This window comes from Cephus cinctus, unplaced genomic scaffold (assembly GCF_000341935.2).
Source record: "Cephus cinctus unplaced genomic scaffold, Ccin1 Ccin1_scaffold1762, whole genome shotgun sequence".
NCBI lineage: Eukaryota > Metazoa > Arthropoda > Insecta > Hymenoptera > Cephidae > Cephus > Cephus cinctus.
In genome coordinates, this window is record NW_014333980.1 from 1 (window position 1) to 19669 (window position 19669).

The window sequence follows — 19669 nt, forward strand, 5'->3', positions numbered from 1 at the left end:
GTTGGAAATGGATATAGAAATAAAGAAGCGAGAATAAGATAATAAAAAATAAATGATATAAGTGAAAATAATAAAGAAATAAAGATAGAAATAAAGAAGTGAAGGAATAGAAAAGTAAGGAATAGAGTTATAAAACTGGAGAAGAAATGAGGAAAGAGATAAATAAAAAAGTGAAGAATGGAAGATAAAGAAATAAGGAATTAATGAAGAAATAAATATAGAAGAAGAAGAAGAAGGTTGGAAATGGATATAGAAATAAAGAAGCGAGAATAAGATAATAAAAAATAAATGATATAAGTGAAAATAATAAAGAAATAAAGATAGAAATAAAGAAGTGAAGGAATAGAAAAGTAAGGAATAGAGTTATAAAACTGGAGAAGAAATGAGGAAAGAGATAAATAAAAAAGTGAAGAATGGAAGATAAAGAAATAAGGAATTAATGAAGAAATAAATATAGAAGAAGAAGAAGAATGTTGCAAATGAATATGAGGGGTATTTCCAAGAGACCAGTATAGGAGACCGGCTCGAGGAAGAATGAGCGCTTCGAGTCCGGGCGCTGTCTTCGTCGCTTCTCCCACCATCCGCCTGCTCGCACTCGCCGAGTCCTGCGCGACGAATTTGCGCGCACACAGTTTTGGGCAACTTCCAGTACTTCTAAATATGCTTGGCCAGAATTTCCGATTTCTAAGTGTTAATATTTTACATTATTGAATCAATTAATTATTTTAATGTTCCAAGCATCTATTTTGTTAATATTTCAATTTCGACATAGTTAACCTCTGCCCGCCAAGCTACATGTTCGTGTTCACGTTTAACTCGGCTACGACGGAATATGCTTTGTCAACGAAGGCGGCGATCATCACAAAATCCTACTTCCAGACTCACTGCTATGATTTAGCGCCATGATTTTGGTATCGCTTAAGACCGTCGCGTTGAACATCTCCCTATTCATCTCTGTATCTGGTCATTGCAGACATTTTCCAGAAATAGAAGGTCTACTTACCCTCTGGCGTAGTTAGTCCGAAGTAACGAAGAATGTTCCTCGTAAAAATGTGCTTTTTTTCGAAGTAGCTTGTGTTCCGCGCCCTTTAACGGCCACGAACCCCGAGAGTCTAAAGCGTTAAAAATATAATTGCAAGGAGTGTGATGTAAAACGTCTGGATTCTAAATAATAACTGGATCATCTTTAAATTATATTAAGTATTACCTTTATTTAAGTAATGTACAATAATAACTTGCATCTGTACGCTACTTACATAAGAATACCTAATATGCTCTAGAAACTTTGAGAATAATAATTATAATAAATCTCTATTATATAATAATTAATAATATTAATAATAATAACCTCATACATAATAAATACATCACATTTAGAGACAAGCAGATTCCCTCTTACGTATATCACGTAGGGCTCGCTCGATTTTCGTTTCTTCTATCATACACGTAAGTCCTCGTATATTACAAACTAAGGAGTCAGGAACGCTCATTCACACTAAACATTGTTACCAGTAGGTATATTATTTAATTTCTAGACCACGATTATGCGTGGAGTTGGCGCCCGATCGGTTTCACATTTAAAACGGGAAGCGAACAAGTTACTAAAAATGATTGGCATAGAATTACAGGGAGCAGCAAGAAAGTAAGTTTTTTGTCGATACTAAAAAATGTCTACGTGTTTTCGTTTTTACTTTGTAATTTCCGTATAAAACGGATACAAATGTACCTGTGATTTTTCGTGTTTCCCGCCGAGCGCCAAATACAGCGTCGATCGTGTCCGAACAATGACGATGATGGCCGACGCATTTAGAAATGGAAGATCTCCGCTTTCTCACGGTAATCTAAACGGCACGAATACAAATATTTAATAAAATACAAACCGTGCGGGGCTTTAAATTCGCAGCCGAAAAAATTGAACGTTTTTCGGAATAAAACACAGGAGACACATAGAAGACGGAATAATCAACTCGGAATCTAGACTAACGACAAGTGAATTCAATTCTTTGTTGGAGCATCTTTCTGGCTCCTTTTACATTAATTTATTAATCTATTTGTTTATTCGTGACCGTGCTCATTCTTATCTCCGTTGCGTCCTGGGATTCTACACTTGTTTTTATTTACATACACAACTTCGTCAAATGCGACGAGCATCAATAAATCTTGTCGCGCCATCTTGGATAAGCAGACGTTTTCGAGGCGTTGCATCAGAACTTCTATCTCTCTTTTATCCAGAATTTTCTTTTCATCCTTGTATTCCTTTCTACCATCAATATAACTTCGATCGGATTTAGGTTTCCTTTGGTAAGTTATAGCTACGGTTACGATCGACGAAACAATATCTTAATAAACATATGCACGCTCGATCCTTGTGTGCTCCTATAATTGGACAGCTGATACAATAGGTCTTCTCATTATACTTTTGGTATCGTCCCTCATAGTTTTCACGCTTTTACTTCAATACTCTTTCATCAAGCACACTACTAATGTTTGTCTCGCTGTTGGACACTGTTCATTATAAACTCTGAAGAAACGCAACGTAACACTTTTTTTTGGGCAATGCTACGCACACGCGCTACCACACTCGAATACGTATTGCGAGGGAATTAATGATCCTTGCTTCGTGTCGAATAATCAGCGTGGACTTCAGTTTACTGGGTATTTTCGAAGATCTGCAAATTACGTGGCGTATTGGATTTTTCGTTTAATACCGTTCGCGAAAAGCCTATTGCAGGGAAATACACGGTTATACAGTAGTTTAAACATTTAAGGGACAACAATTACAATATACTTAGCGAGAATTCGATTCTTCTTTTTCTTTTGTTTCCTTAATAGTTTTTCTTTTCTTTATCTGCGTAACGATTTTTTTTTCTTTTTTTTTTCATTCTTCCGTCGCTCGTATCGCGAAGGAAGACAGCGCGTCGCTTTTCGCCATTGAAATTGAGCTTCGCTTGTACACACGTCGCGTCGTTTAATGGATTTTTTTTCTCGTTATTACTAAAATATGTTATCTGTATGCTGCAGGATTAGATACATGTGGTCTCGTTTTGTACTTTTGTAAATCGTAGATAATCGATCATTGGTGTTAACACTTAAAGGGGCCCGAGGTATTCGGAATCAGACTCGTTTACATATTTTACTCGTATTGCGAGAATGCCGAACTCTGAGGCAACGTTGGTCAAGAGCAGTTTTGCATATTTCCAATCCCACCGTTTCACGATATTAAATAATCGAGAACCGTCGAACAATTGTGAGTGGACTTTTGTTAGGCCGAAAAACGATTAATTGTGTCAATAATGTCAATTTCATATACGTCAGTATGCGACAAGTATTGGACTTTCGAGGTTTGGCGAGCAAAAAATAATAGTTATAATGAAGTGACGATAGAAGTCTTGAAAAATGACGTTTGAGAAAGAAAACGATAATGGAATAATATTTATTTATGATAGCAGATCTGTCATTTTCCAAGTTAAGCCGTGTGCTGTCATGTTGCTTATTCGTCACGCTGCTGATAAGGTTTTGGAATAATGCAAAAGTGCTGACTTATATAGACTATTAAAAAAAAAAAAGCTGATGAGTGATTTCTTTCGAGTAGGCTCTTTAGTGTGAGATGGACGGTACTGAATTAATATGGCTGAACATTGTAGCAGCAGTAAAACAGAGCCAAAATATTCAGGTTGCTTTGATTTAAATATTATACTTGATTACTGGACTGTCCAATGAATACTGATCACTCTTGAAATGTTAAATGTTTTAACAATAAGTTAACTCATCTTGTTTCTTGTTGAATCTTTTGACTATCCTCTTTCGTATCTAGTTATCTTGCTGATTACCAGATTCTTTAGTCAGTTGCTAGAGTGGTACTACACCATTACTGCTCTTTTCTATTTCCACAGGATTGTTTGTCGCTCCAGATGCACTTTTCCTCTTGTCATCCACACTGTAACCCAAGAGTGTAAAGGAAACATTAATAATAATGTTAATTTTGTTATTAATCAATGTGTGGAGTTATGCTTACTCTCTAGGATTGTGAGACGTAGTTTCATCAACATTGTCACCTTCCTCGGAGAGGGCCTCAGTACCATCAACACCTTGTGTCGATGAATTTGTGTTCAAATCACAGTTTTTCTGATTGCTCTCAACTCGTTTAAGAGCCTCCGTTTGTATTTCGTTAATATTTGTAATCTCACATTCTTCTACTGGTAAACATGTCTCTACCATAGCCTCTAGACAGTTGACAAACAGTTCTGCACTCTCTGCAGTGCGATTACACTGGAAAATATGTATAATTATCAAGTGTACAGATAAAACAAATTATTGATACAAAAAAGTCATAGACTTATTACCTTTGTATAAGGTCCTGCAAATCTCCATAGGCCACCAAACCCACAACTTTGTAAATAGTGTAGTTGTTGCTGACTAGTATCCTCGCAAGCAATCATGTTCTGAATGATAGCCTGTACAGCACTGAGAATAGCTTGATCGTGACAGGTAGACAGTACACTATTTATTTTTGCATCAAGTAAATTGTGACTGTAATTAAATATGATAGATGTAAGTTAAACTAACTATTCAGGAACAAACGAAATCATTGTGATATAATGACAAAAAAGAATAACACATACATCACAGGAAAAACTTTTGGAAATACTACAGATGCTTCAGCCAGATACTGATAAAGGATTCGTGTTTCATTTTCATCAGTAGAGTACTTGACGAGCGTGGCCAGGACTGTTAGTACAAGAGTTTGCGTAGAGAAGTCTGTCAGCACTTCAGGATCCAGTAGGACATTGTTCTCGTTACTGACACTCACTCTGGCACTACGATTCTGTTTGAAATAAATTACAATCAGATTAAAATATCAATCAATTATACCAGGAAGAGGAAGTCGTGCTTATCCCAATAGCAGCTGGTGCTACTCATAAGGCATCAGAATGAATCGATGGACAAGTACAATTTATTACATTTCTTGTATTATAATTACCTTTGGTTCTGTATCGTCATTCGGCTTGGCTTCTTTCGTAGTCGGCACGGAGAAGGATCGCTGTGTTTTAAATAAAATCCGGCCGGTCTTGTTAATGTCGTATGTCACATTTGATGATTGGATGGTATGATGTTAGTGACACGTATGGAATGGTAAGACCCAGGCAGGCACAGGCAGTCACACCGAGATCACACAGAGAAACAGAGAGAGAGGGAACACGAAATTCCATTATCCACAAAACACAGTTTGCTACTGATAATTATGACCATAAATACTACTCAAGACCAGCTGCATCTTCAAATCACCACAGCATCCATCAGCCGTATTATAAATCAAATGCTTAAGTTTAACATGTAAAACTGACCCATAAGAGTCATTAGATTGATTGTGAAATTATTTGGTTTGATTAAAGTAAAAGCCAACTCAATAATTATTATGAACTTATTAGAATAACGAGTAACAGAAATCCACCAAAAATCCATTGACAGAAAAAAAAAGTGCATAGCAATTACTAGATCATTACAGAGCTAGAGTGTAATTATCAATTAAACTTCAATAGAAATTTCCTTACAGTTTGAAGTATAGAAAACATGCACAATTTCTTAATGTGGCTATACAGTCAATCGTGTATATTGATCTTATTATAAAATCAAATGCTTCCAATAAAATGTCCATAGCACAATGAAATTTTTCATTGTTACATCCAAAGTATTCTCAAAATAAAATACATTTCGTAAAACACCTGTAGACTTTGAAGACTCGGATGCAGTATTCCAAACATTCATCAGTCTCTGATGAAGGAGAAATTACAAAAAAAGAAAGTAAAATAGTCAAGATGCTATTACCCAAGTATAGTTTTTCTGACATAACACAATATGAGCTCACAAGCACAGAGAAGAATAGCAAATCCTTTATGACAGAGATACCTGGTGCGGTGTATGCTGCTTCTGCTGCCTGGCTTGGGTGATCGCTGACTGGTCCAGAAGATCCCAAGACTTTTGTCTTCTGTTTGCTGGATTAGTCATGTTGCCTGAAATGTCCTGCAGGTCGTTTGCGAATATTAATATACTTGCACATTCAATTCTTCACACTAACCCAAAGAGTAGTATTGCACTTTGTATAGCTGACAAAAAGTATCACTTACTGCATTGTGCGATACTAAAGTATCCAGGAAGTCAGTGCTTCCAGATTCTGTGACGTTTCTGCTTAACGAGTGTCTTATGTGACACCTACTTCTCACTTCCTCAGACACTGAGACTAATGCTATAAAGAATAATTTCTAGAATAATTTCTAAATTATATACCTTCTTCAAAAATGAGAAAATAATTCTTACCAGCGAGATAAGCAACACTTTCTGGTGTCACCTCAAACTTGTCCCGTCTCAATGGCTTAGCAACAATGGCTAAAAGCATTGTAAGGACTCTGGCTGTCCTGGTGACAGTTGTTGGTGTAGGATGGCGATATCCCTTTAAAAGATGACCAACTAAAGCAAAATGGAAATTCGATTTGAATGATAATCCCACAGCGTGATCCAGTTGTTTAAAGTGCCATTCCAGAGGCTCTCGTGTGGACATCATGACTTGTTCCAAAGTCTGAATAAAAAGGAAAAATTGTTTCAATGTAAATTGGCAAGAAGATACTTTTTCCTTATAAGTATACACGTACCTTATCGTCGAAAGTGCCTTGTGAGTCTAAAGTATGCAAATTCTGCTCTAATAGTGCTAGACCGGAAGCATACAGTGAAGCCTCATCCAATTGCAGAACAGAAGTTGCTACCCAGAAGAGATACCGGTGTATTGGAGATTCCTGTAATAAAGACAATTATATTTGTATCCTTTGTTATTATTAATTAATATAATTTTAATACGCACCGGTCTGAGAAGTGGCTGTAGTCTCGTGAGACACATGACTATGGCTTCGAGGAGTGTAATGTCATTGAAGCTCTCCAAAGCTTTCACCAATATCCTTAAAAGCTGTTTAACATCCTGATCCGTAATGCTTTTACTGATGCATCCAAAGACAATAAGAGCTCTAGGTTGTAGTGCCGGATTGAAACAGAAGGCAAAACTCTTAGCTAAGGATGTCCACGTCCTGAGCCAATCGCACTTTGGTATATCCCTCATACAAGCTTCCATAATTTCCAACAGCGCGTCAGTGATTACTTCCAAACTCGTCAAAGCCAGCCTCTCTCTATCCTGACTTCCAGAGATGCTTCTCTCGTTGCCAAACCATTTCTCATTGGAGTGTCTATAGCTGGACCTGAATGCTGTGACAGCAGCAGACTTAACTTTACTGATACCAAAGAGCAAATAAAATTTAGGCAGAGAGAACTCGTCCAGGCTCATCCTGAGAACTCTTTTGCTATCTTCTGAGAAGGAGGGTGAGCTGCAGGTACACAGAGAGTGAATAATATTGATGACTAAACCGTGAGTCGATGCTCTCATACTGAGACTTCCGGAACAGACCAGGAACGTGACCATGTGGAAGAGATAGGGCAAGTGTTTCCCCACGTCAAGACAATTATTGAAAGACAGCATCAGCAAGTACCTAGCTAGGATTGCGATGTCGTCCCACATCATATGCTGCTCGAGTAGTGGCGTTGGTGACGTGCAAGTCTTATCCACCACACGACAGAGTCTTCCAATAACTTTTTTCGCAACTAGCTGCACGTTTCCTGAGGCCAGAGCAACTGCTGTATCCGCCATTATTTCCACCATAGGAGAACCTAGGCCGTACCTTACACTTCTGTGTATAAAATTGTCCAAGACTGTATCAATAAGATCCGGAAGTCTTCCTATAGTACTCCAGATTTTTGCTTGAATACTAGGATACATCTCTACCTCTTCGATAGTCAATGTAATCAGTTTCTCTAGAATCTGAGACACTTGCTTTTGCCTCTTACCACCCTCGTCATTCGGTTTATAGAAACGGACTAGGTTATTCAGCCAAGGTGTCATATACTCGAGACACAAGTGCTTCAGTTCAATAGTGGATAATCTAAAGCCCTGGATACACTCTTCGAGAAACTCTAGTGTCAAATGGGGATCGTTAGCAGCCAAAGTCTCACTTAGGTGCTTTATGAATATGGTGTTATTCGAGGGGATGCAAAGACCGGAAGTCTCCAAGAGTTGATCCTCTATCTTGAGATCAAAGGTTGCGGTTAATGCGCACAGTTGATTATAGGCCGCTGTCCGCAGATTTGGATCTGAACTACCTAGATTCAGTAGAGCCATATTTAATAATGTTCCAGGTACATCTTTAGGCCTTATCTTTGGATGGACCGACATCGAGTCCGGTTGCGAGAGCTCCCAACGGTTTCTAATGTGTATGATAGCTTGTACGATGCTATCGCAGTCGTTGTGTATGAAAGACAAGGGTCCAGCTTCGTTAGAAATAGTAAGCGTAAATTGATTATCGTCCACCAAGCACACTTCTTCGATTTCAGACGCGTAGTACACGTCATTAAGGAGCACCGAATGCGAGAGCACTTTGCACTTCTCTGCTGAAGTTATTTGAATCGCGGTAGGTCCCACTTTAACTGACACTTTGGTATCCTTGTGAGAGAGTTTAAGGGCGCTTGTAAAGACCTTAAGATCCTCGTCAAGAGACAGCGTAGCGCCAGGAAGCTTCTGTTGCTCCACGTCGATCAAATCGTTAAGTCTACCTGGACCTTCTATGAAGATAACCTTTCTGTTTCCTTTCAATGGTGCTAAAATTCTGTCATGGAACTTCGTGTACTCGCGCACCCAACTATTACAGTTGTAGATGTAAGCAGCATGAATATTATCGTAAGCTACTTCCGGTAGAACGTAAAACCACTTCTGCAAGAACTCTGTTCTGAAGCGATTGTCTGAACAGGTATGAGTAAAGTCAACTACCAGTTCAAAAGGTGAATGACAGAAAGGTTTTAGAGTGAGAATTACGTGATATATCAGTAGGTCGCCATTTGTTTCTCCAATTCTGAAATCAGAAACAGTTTTAAAACAATGTTAGTATCTTTGATTTTTGTCTACATAATAGGGAAATAACAATAAAATACATCAGTTAACTTACTTGTATCGTCTGGCAATATAATAAAAAACAGGAAATCCTTGCTTACTGGTTCCTGCCTGATAGAAAATATTTAGGCTCTTGATACTCTTAAATTCCTCCTTCTCGTGCATATTGTGCTTCACCATAATCTCTTCAAAGTTTGTCGAGGACATGTCTATGCTGGACCATCGAGCATATGAAGATGAGAAGAGTAAACTGAAATACGTATAAAATATACAAAATCGAGATCTCGGATAAATTAATGTAACAGATTTTTTGCACAATTCTTTACTCACTGAGAATCGACTGGTTTGTGTTCGGGAGGACCAAGATAAGCCAATAGAGTAGCCATTTTGTCAAAAGGCCTTCTTCCAACAGCCTTATGATCCCGACTACTACTCAAATAGTCCCCAATTCTTTCCTGATGATTCCAAAGTAATCTGTGAAGTGCCAGGACATTGGCATCCGACACAAAGGACAGAGGATGATTGGCCTGATCCACTGTCTCACAGTCAGATGCGATTTGGATGAAGAATCTTCTGCCGACCTCAAAGTGGGCTCTTAGGAAATCATTAAACGGCAGCATATGCTGTTCCTTGCTGAACTCTACATGATTTGCTATATTCTGCAGGATCTTAGACATGAGCATGAGACCCCTTTTCACCTGGAGTGGTACCTGCTTACTGACTATACCCATCTCTTGCGGCGAGACAATAGCTGGATTGATGAATCTAAGAAATATTACGGTTCCCACAGCCCCGATATTGTTTTGTGGACACTGTGGGAATCTCTTACTCAGAACTTGATAAAGACAATGGCACATAGATCGCAATTGCGGAGGGAACCTGAAACCAAGTCGAAGGTCAAGAATGAGAGATCACGAAAACTTCATAAAAGATAAAGTATTCAGAGTCAATTTTTACCTATCAGCGGATGAGACGATAGAGTCAAAGACTTTTTGAGTTAGAGCAATAAGATTACGTCCATTTTGTTCTATATCCTCGTTGGCATCAATCCTGGCACTGTCCACCTCGAAACTAGTAACTGGATCATCGAGAAGGGGTTTGATAAGGGGATCCAGGAGACTCTGGAGATAGCTGGCACCGTATATCTTAAAACAAAAGGCCATGATCTTGCTACCAAGACTGTTGCCTCTGAAGAGTGTCTGCATGCAATCCGAGACTTCAACTTCTCGGTAGAACATGTTCCAGAGAAGTGGGGAGAGAAGATGCTTCGCGTCGAATAATGTCACAAAAACTCGGGCCAGTTCGTCCATTTGATTTGTAGTAACCACATTAGCCAAGGCCATTGCAATGGGTAATTCACCCTTGTCGCTTATCATTGTCACCAGCTGGACCAACTGTTCGAATCGATCAGCTAGTACAGTTTCAGCTAGAGTATCGAATTCAGTTCCTTGCTGAAGAATTTTGGTTAGGACTTCCATAAAGGCAGCTCTTGTCTGAAGATCACGGTTGTATCCAAGATCTGCATACCAAGAGATAACAATTATATATATAAAAGAGTTGGACAACAATTGATAATAAAGAATTTGAAACTCACCAATCGAATGCATCAAGCCGCTGTCTATATTTGCACTCAGAAGATTACTCATAGCCTGAATTGTGGCATTACGCAGAGTCGAAAGTTTTCCAGTGGTGACCCTCTGTCTAGAGACCACTTCTTTCTCTTCGGCAGCATCATTACAGTCATTCAGAAGATTCATAAACAATGTAAAATACTTTAGGAACAATTGAGACTTGGCTTCCATAAGATCACCACGATCCGATTCTTCAGGTTGTAGAGGTAATCCTCGTAGAAGAGCTCCTACGGCTTCCATACAGGCCTGATCAAGATCTCTGGAATACAAACTACAACCGCAACATTAACAGATGATACGTAGAAAAATTTCAAAAGATTTTAAACAGAGCAAATTACCTGGTGATGATGGTCACGTCGCCACCACTAGGTGGAGCAATCTGATGCGTAGTTCCCATAACCCAGTCTGTCAGATACTCAACCAGCTTATTCCTAAATTTCATTTCTTGTCTAAAAGCCAGGTCATCCCTTCTCTTCATCATCGCTTCCACCAGCTGACATAACTTTGTCTTAATATGTATAGCATGTACAGTCATATCCAGATGTCTTACATATCTCACAATAGCCAACATCATCCCTTCGATACTTGTCATACCCAAATACTCAGAGGGTTGATCAGTTTTTGAATCGAGGACATTTTTCATAATGAAAATTGTATGTTCAATAAACTGCGTATTAAGATCCAGGACAATAACCTGACCTTGCTGATCAAAGAATTTCTCGACGATGCTCTTGATCTGATCGAATAATATAGGATAAAGAGCGGGGCTCATCTCATGGCCAACAAGCTCCTTCACGTGCTTTTGAATTTGAGCACCAAATTTTTCATTGTTGCAAATAAGAAGACGTAATAAATTAAAAACAAACTGAGTCACCGGACAGTACTGAACTTCCTGACTTGGATTAGCTAAGCAAGCTGGGGAGTCTTGCTTTGCAGAGCCTTTCTTCATTTCAGGATTAGATAGCATTCCTGAGACCGGTCTACTGGGTGATCTTCTATGAAGACAAACGCCTCCTAGTGCACACAGGAAACCAGTCATATTGGCCCATTCATTTATCTGCTCTTCCAGTTCGTGTTCAGAATTCTGATGGGATGCTCTTCGCTTTCCGGTGCTACGATGAAACGATTCTATTTGACCATCTTCGGTTTTTGTCTTTGGATAATTAGACAGCTGTCGCGATGTCGTGTCCCAATTTCTAAACGTCTCTTCCCAAGCCTAATGAACCGGGTAGACATTTAATTAAATAAAAACAATATCACTAATGATTAGCTACTTCACTCAATTAAATACAAACCGGTTGAACCCCGTTTACGCAATGCTCAATTTTTCTAAGTAGACCCATAATTCTCTTCTGCAGAGCTGCTCGTCCTATGAGAATCGTAGTGAAATTAAATCTCTGTAATTTACTAATTAAAAATAAAAATATGTAACTTTATAAGCGACAATGGCTTCTCTAAAAATAATCATAGAGTCTAAATTGATATTTTCAAAAGCCTTGCTAGTTTCGTAGAGTAGGACTCACCGTGATTATGTTCATGATAATATATCCTACTCTCTCCGCTGGCTGTTATAGAAAAATTCTTTTTACTATTTTGTTAACCAAGGATAATATTATTACTCTATCAACTCTATTATCGTTCCCGATAGTAACAACTCAGGTTGATTGCAATGATTGATAATCGGACTAATTATCACATAGGTGACACAACTTCAAATTACTCACCAGTGGTAAGGACGGTAGAGGCCTGGGCCAGTTCCACGTACAAATGATAGTTGGGAAGTAAACAAGTAACACCGACTTCATCGCTTCCACATCGGATCTCTGCTTCTTCGCATAACAATGCGAAACACGACATCGCTACGAGAACGGCCTCCATATCTATACTCCATAAGTACATGAAGAAAACAACCTAGAACAAAAATAAGACTTGTAGGTACATTTTTATTTTAGCAAATAACATTTTTATTTAAGGATCAGAATATACAAACTAACCTCAAGCTTGATATGCGCCTGCTTGCAAATAGCAATTTCGCTACCAACATTGGCATAATCTTTATTTTGCGAGAGGAAGGCGTTCCTGCAGATGAGTATCTCCCGGAGCCACTTAAGGATGTCTGTGTAGTTGACAATCTGATGTTGAATGAGTTTCTGCGATATGGAGAATAGTACCTGGGAGCTTACATCCCAGAAGGTATTGATAGGAGCTTCTGGATTCCACACTTTAATTTTGTCAGGATGATGAAGAACAAGAAGAGCCTCCATAGCCTCGTGTGCGATATCTGGCATGGTTGGTTGATGAACTAGAGATACTAGACCGTTAATTAGCTCCAGGGTGGAACTTTGGATCTCATGTCCAGCATTGCTTTGATTCTGAAATACAATAATTTTTTAAAATCTCCTATGTGACAATGTTTCTTATGGAACTTACATTCAGCATGAGCATTGGGTCAGCGTGAATCAACCGGACCATCCAGAGTAGAAGATTTCTATAGCTAGAAATTTCTTCGCCACGGTCTCTATATTTACTCTGCTCTTTACCCTTGAGCGTAAGACTCTGAATCATACGCAAGGTCGTGTGTGATATGTAAGTCTGGGTGACCTTATTTAACGTGTCGGTAAACATGTTCCTGAGCTCAGCACTGCGCGAGTAAACGAGATCTATCTGTGGCCACCATGGTAATCTCGGCTGAGTGATGATTCTGAAAGAAATTAGAGTGATTGATTAACAATTGACTTAAGATTGATAATAAAATAATATCGGAATTCTTTTGGAATTTTGACTTACTTGTACAATGAACTGACCAAGACGAACTGATAGGTTGCCGGAAAGTTTAAGTTCAAACAGACCTTAAGTACTTCGTTGTTATGTGGTTTGATACGAAAGCAACTGACAAAACAATCGATCATTAGGTCGATATCTTGAACTATGTAGTTCTGACCTCGGGAGAATGGTTTGCAAGGATTAAATAAAAGGGCTGTGAGGTCGTTTATCACGTGCTGGACCAGAGTGAACGCCACGTTGTTTGAATCAAGGTTGTTTATGTAGGTAGAAGCTTTGCAAAACTTGACACAGCTTATAGCAGCAGCTTCAGCAAGCTGCTTATTGGATCCACTGTGTCCTAGGCCACGTTTTACACTGTCGATAAACATCTTCTTCTTAGAGTGCTTAGGCGAGCACGGTGCACCCGAGTCAGCGTTCACAATCTCTTCTAGAACTTTAGGAGAGAGAACCAGCAGCATGATCTGTATTGGCCAGACCAGTGTGGCCCTGCCCTTTTTATTATTATTGTCTGTGAATGTATCCAAGATGTCGAAGAGCTCTCCGCAGACCTTAGCCAACTCTTCGTTCACGGTAGTTTGTAGATCGGCGAATTCATGGGGATAAGTATCCATCCAATTCCAAATAGCCTTCTCCAAGGAGTTCATTAAAAGCACATGAGCAGGCTTTTTCAAATGCTTGAACTTTTGGATGGACTCTGTGGCAACTTATATAAATAGTGATACGATAAACGTAAATGATAAGAACATATAAAGAGACGAGAGGGAAACAAGCTTTACAATGGAAACTAATTCATTTCAGTATTAAAAGTAAAAACATACCAATCAAGAGTTTGGTGAGTCTGTGAACATCGACATTGATATGCTGAATGAGTTCGATATCAATGCAGTCAGGATTTTCATCATTGCACACAGAGAGCTCTTGAAGTCTAGCAGAGATCTTATTGAAGACAGCATTGAAGAAGTTGAGACTGAGGGCAAACAAGACCTTACTGCCAAGATTCTTCACGTGGGCACTTTGAGGGCTCTCGCTGGAGTAATCTGAAAACATGCCAATAGTTCATGATAACACCATTTAAAAGACTCCAGTCATTATCTAATGGATAAGTCTCACCGATAAATTGGCATATTTCCCTAAGAAGCAGCTTAACATTCATAGCCTCATCAAACTTCGTGGTGTCTTTGGGTTGATTGCTGAGACACCGTTCCAGGGTATCCAAAACTATAACAAAGGACTCATAACACTGACGATCCTGTTCAGTTGCATTCAAAGTGCGGGGCTGTCCAGTAGTATTAGGTCCTAGGATCTCGTTCACTCGTTGCAGCATCTTCGTAAGGCCGGATATCACCAGTGAGAATCGATACCTCGATATCTGTATCAAGCACTTCTTGTTTTTCTCATCGTTGATCCGAGGATGCGTAGTTTGAGAACCGCCACGGCATGGTAGCTAAGAAAGAACAAACACCTCGATAAAATAATGTTAATCAAAAGCTCACGAACTGTCGAAAAACAAAAACTCCAATTCCTAAATACACAATATGCAATAGAATCAATCACAAATGATTTCTCATACTTATAAGGTTCTCCATTGACATCAGAAGCGCTAAACCAACCGCAGTTTTCTGACTGCCACTCGTCCTACTAGAGTTCCTCAGTCATTCATTCAAGAGAAATACAATTTTAATTCATGCATTTGCGACAGCAAGATAGAGGGCCATAAATGGGTGGGGAGTTCGAGACCCGGTGACCCGATCGAGTAAAGCAGCAAGAGGGTCACGACTCGTGAGGTGAATAGAGGCATATCCGTTATAATTGAATTGGCAAAAATGAAGGTCACCATAAAGAAGTCTGAATGGGGTAATAGCTCTTTAGCTACTAGAATAAAGTACATAATAATAAAAGAATGAATGGATCGGTCGGATTATCCTCATGAAGAGGACACCACCGATGAAGATTCTTATGAATGAAATGAAACCCATTGCCACCAGTTTCCGGCCGGAAGTGGTAGCAGCCGGTTCCTATTACCGATCGGTTTCTCTCTCGGTGGCGCCTCGCTTCCTCCTCTTTCTCACTGTCTATCTCACCCTGGCCCTCTATCCCTCCTTCCTGTCAAGGCAACCGCGTGCATATCGATTGGTGCACGCGGGCAGGGCCGAGCAAGGAGGGAGAAAGAGAGAAAAAAGCAAGAGAAAGATAGAAAGAGTATGCGTGGAGGTGTAGGGAGGAAGGTATATACATATGTAGACAAAGAGAGAGAGAGAGAGAGAGAGAGAGAGAGAGAGAGAAGGAAGTGCAAAAAACGATGAAAAGGAGAAGACGGGGAGGAAGAAATAAAATAAAAGAATAAGAGTTAAAGCAAAAAGAAGAGAAGCAAAGATACGGTCAACGCAAGGCGCTCGTAGCAGCTAGTGACACTCTTACAATACCACCAGGTAGCAGAAGACTGTCACGATTATTACAATAGAGACACTACGCAGATGTTACGGAGGATCCTCTAGTGAGAAACGGCAGGCTGGACAATGAATGCCATAGCCTCGAGAGCGGGTGGGGTTCTGTTATTTGATAAGCTGCGAGAGGAAAGACCCTCTCTCGGAACCCAATGTGGCCGCAATAGGAGTCTTCGTTGAGAGTTATTACAATCCGGTGTACCTGATCCTCGAAGCGCGCGATTAGCGAGTTGGCCCATTCGCCCGGCTTTTGCGTGCCCATCGCCGCCCGTTTACGCGCGTGCCTCAATGACAGCCCGTCATATCACGATCGAGGATTCGCGAGCAGCTCGCGGCGAGCAGTGACATCAGCCCGACGCCATTTACCAACATCAACTGGCTAGCGCGCTGCTCTGATAGATGGGTGGGGAGCCTCACCCTGTGGTGGGGATGATCGGCCCCTTATTTGACCAATGGGAACGCTTCTGGATCTGGGCGCATGGTCGCCCCACTACGCAACCGCGCCATTCATAAGCACGATCCTTGTGTTCCGTTTATTAATGACTGATATGAACGTGCCGACATATCATTGACCAGGCATTTTTTGCTCTTTGATTCAACCCGAAGATCCACTATCATGTGTATTGATTAAAAAATGCCTTTTAAACGATTACGTATACTTTGACGAGAAACAAATGGTACAGCTTATTATCGGGGTCAATAATATATTTTTTATCTTATCGTGACTAATCTCAATTAATTATAAACTTCCTGTTTGCCTGTCAATGATAAGCGATTACGTAGATCAATTTGGCACGTGTAAGAATTCATACCAAATTCATATAGGGGGATATATACATATGTGTTTATTGGGAATGGGATAGGAAGTCTACCAGGTGATGTAAAGAAAAGGATGGAGATATTTAAAAAGAGGAAGGTAAACATGTACAATGATTTAACTTGTTTATCTCTAATGTGGCAGTGAGAATTAGTTGTTTTATATATTGTACTGAACAAGTTACATTCGCAGAAAGCAGAGAGGAGTTCGCAAGGTAATATATGCCTCATTGCACGAAGGCTGACAATGGCTGAGGAACAATGTAGAATCTTTCATATGTATGTACAGGCTTAGTATATGTATATAATCAGTTTACTTAAACCTAATTGTTACAATTTTAATAGAACATTCAATTTTGAACACTGCCAGTTTATTAGGCGAGACAGATTTGACAAGCAATTAATCAAATTGCATTTTGTCTACTGGCTGAAGGAACCATTTTTTCATAGTGTACTGACTTGAGGAGTTATAACAAAATTTCTTAATTTTGTAGACTGGATGTTATATTCATTCCGTTTCATTCTTTTAATATTTACAGCATACAGTTTACTCTGCCTGTAACTCATGTGATTCTGGAGGAAAGAGTTGTCAGCCTGTGCTGGCTTTTAACGCATAATTGACTCAATGATATGACGCAATGTTCATCATTATTAGTCCCCGCGTCACTAGACTGCTGGCGTGAACTCGTTTGTTTTTTCTGTGCTCTGGAGAAATGACATGAGAATTTATGTTGTTCCTTCGTTCGCTCACTGACTAGACTCTATATTGCTGGACTTTAGTTTTCTTTACACTTTATCCCTTTTGCACCAGTTAATATAATTTGTGATGGCGGAGTGGCTGCTAGCATCCGTTTGTTAGTAGTAATTTATACGAGTATGCTGAATGCTTTGTTTCATTTAGATATCTTTACAAAGTATCCTTTACGATGCTTAACAATCCTTCGATGTTTCTAGTAATTTTCTTATTCAGTAAGAATGAATACTGCGCCTAGGTTTGAAAATTGGTACATATCACTTAATTAATAAATTATGGCGTATCTACGTGTATACATACAGAATGAATAATTATATACAGTTAAGAGTATAAAAGTTTCTATTGTGCATGATTTTTAATTATGAATAGTGAAATGAGTAGATTCATTTTTCGCTATGGCAATTTTTCGATTTTCTAGTTTTTACCTATATACAAACAGTGTCGAGTAATTTGATATACGTATTTCATGATTAGCATCACTAATTTTCTTATTAAAAAATTCCACACAACATGATTATGCATAAATGAGATCATGATGTAATTAAGTATAAAGACATGCACGTGGCACGCGAATATTCTTATATTCTTTAATCGCAAAGCAATTGATTGTTTGGATTAATTGAATTAATCGGACAAAAGCGTACTCGATCATTCTTAAATATAAATTCTAACTGATTCATGATTAAAAATAATTTCTTCGCATAGGCAAAACTAACGGGTTGCAAATTAATCATAACGAGAAATTGTAGTGTATGCCTTATGCAGTTAGAAATATTATGAATATCTGAAAGTCATCCACCTCGTATCAAATAATGATGACTTTCACAAGAATTTTTATCAGCTATAAATACCCGTCGACGTGTTGGCCTTCGACATGAAAAACTAGCGATTTCTTGAATGATAATGATTCCGGCTCATAACAGTCAGAAATCGCAAATAAAGTTACTATTAGAAATTATTCAATCCTATTAACTCTACACTACTTATGCTCGAAACAGATCTCACAAACTTTCCACGTGCAAATAATTTAAGAAATTCGGAAAATTTAATTTCTTACGAAAATTGTCCTAATCTGTGAACTTTTGAGGTCTCAGAGAACTCTTACCAAAGTCACTTGGGAATAACATAATTTTGACAAGAGAGAGGCAAAATAACATTAATACGCGAATCATAATAAATAATTAATCACGCTCCATTGACATTTATAAATTAATAAATCTTAAGACATCAACAACAAACATTCCATACCCTTTACGTACAAGCAATAGATATTCAGTAATTCATAGTCGCGATTGCAGACAACAAAATTGATACTTCCATATACGCGATGAAAATGTTTCTAAATAATTTCTAAAATTGTATAACAATTCGCGTCATACTATAAAGTATGGTAATGTGACATGATTTAACGAGTCATAAGAGTCTCTGTGATTCAGATGACGTTATTCTGAGCGACAAGATCAGAAAATAAAAAAAAGAAATAAATAAAAGTGGAATCAAAAAATTCCTTAAAATTTTTCCCTATGCCAATAAAAACTTTCAGTCTCAGTCGTTAATCACTACACTTCGAAATGTGCTGCTTGTGACCCTCCAAGGATCCCTGATTCCTGAGAGCAAGTTCCTCTTCAAGGACTTGGATGACTGCATTAAGGATATCAACGTCACGCAGACGATGCTTCTCGATACAACGAACACTCTTAGGATCCAAATCAGAGACACCCACATTTGCCAAATAATGTAAACCTTCAGATATCTTGATCACGTGATCAGAAGGAACATTAGATGACGTATTTCTAAAAAAAAGAACACAAGCTCATCGTTAACCGCCTGAAAAGGAACAATTAATTAAACAATAATCAATAAATCAATACATACGGATCAAACTCTCGAAAGGCCATGAGGATTGAACAATCTCTTGCAGTAGAAAACAATAAGTAATTCTGTAAAACCCGCAGCTGTTCGATGCTCAATGGATTGTTGGACGTCTTGACATCAATTTTGCGTTTTTGCCTTATCACACTGTTCCGCTTATTAATGAGTGATACCGAATTCGTGGCTAAGTCTAATTTCTTTTCCTCCTTTATATTCGAATCATTATTAAAAATCCAATGACAGCAGTGGGTCTCGTTGCGTCTATTCCCATTAGTATCCTGAAGTTTGATCTTACAAAGTGACAGATTCCTTGTGTATAATTCATTGGTATCTTCCATGGATCTTTTAACATTATCACTTTGTGTCAAGTATAAATGAGCCTGCTGTA

The 19669-nt window shown here is 38.8% G+C and overlaps 2 protein-coding genes across 14 annotated transcripts in view; both read right to left on the reverse strand.

The window, feature by feature from the left end:
* Positions 1-1185: 1185 nt before the first annotated feature.
* Positions 1186-16225, reverse strand: LOC107273631 (neurofibromin). 5 transcript variants are annotated; one of them, XM_025090951.1, is made up of 25 exons: positions 16042-16159; positions 14966-15033; positions 14506-14839; positions 14214-14432; positions 13399-14098; positions 13042-13312; positions 12606-12983; positions 12336-12522; positions 12135-12176; positions 11907-11980; positions 10950-11827; positions 10575-10882; positions 9938-10499; positions 9311-9859; positions 9036-9230; positions 6854-8942; positions 6648-6788; positions 6316-6574; positions 6126-6244; positions 5908-6021; positions 4982-5068; positions 4623-4825; positions 4344-4530; positions 4016-4269; positions 1186-3937 (listed from the first exon to the last, which is right to left on the reverse strand). In XM_025090951.1, exons 3-25 carry the CDS (start codon positions 14717-14719, stop codon positions 3850-3852), a joined length of 8118 nt encoding a protein of 2705 aa, XP_024946719.1. In that variant the 5' UTR covers positions 14720-14839; positions 14966-15033; positions 16042-16159; the 3' UTR covers positions 1186-3849. The 5 variants fall into 5 exon arrangements, 4 of the variants coding, with proteins under 4 accessions (XP_024946719.1, XP_015607506.1, XP_015607505.1 ...); XM_015752020.2 differs by lacking the exon at positions 14966-15033 and having other exon boundaries at positions 4982-5041; positions 16042-16224; XM_015752019.2 differs by lacking the exon at positions 14966-15033 and having other exon boundaries at positions 16042-16224.
* Positions 16226-16772: 547 nt separating this feature from the next.
* The window catches only part of LOC107273612 (inositol-pentakisphosphate 2-kinase), a 60186-nt gene continuing 57289 nt past the window's right edge, over positions 16773-19669 (reverse strand). For 8 of the 9 annotated variants that reach the window (XM_015751984.2, XM_015751987.2, XM_015751989.2 and 5 more), the window contains 2 exons: positions 19285-19664; positions 16773-19202 (listed from right to left, as the gene is read on the reverse strand). In XM_015751984.2, the coding sequence (XP_015607470.1) occupies positions 18962-19202; positions 19285-19664 (621 nt within the window). In that variant the 3' untranslated portion in view covers positions 16773-18961. The remainder of the gene's footprint in view (positions 19203-19284; positions 19665-19669) is intronic. The other variant, XM_025090954.1, reaches the window with a different exon arrangement.

Bases quoted from the DNA above. Each gene is read 5' to 3' on its own strand.
- LOC107273631 (XM_015752019.2), bottom strand. From the start codon at position 16,101: ATGGGCACGCAAAAGCCGGGCGAATGGGCCAACTCGCTAATCGCGCGC. The intron at 14,840-16,041 runs GTACACCGGATT...GTTCTTTCTTAG, and splicing joins TCGCGCGCTTCGAGGATCAG to CTACCATGCCGTGGCGGTTC. The intron at 14,433-14,505 runs GTGAGACTTATC...GCATGTTTTCAG, and splicing joins GGAAATATGCCAATTTATCG to ATTACTCCAGCGAGAGCCCT.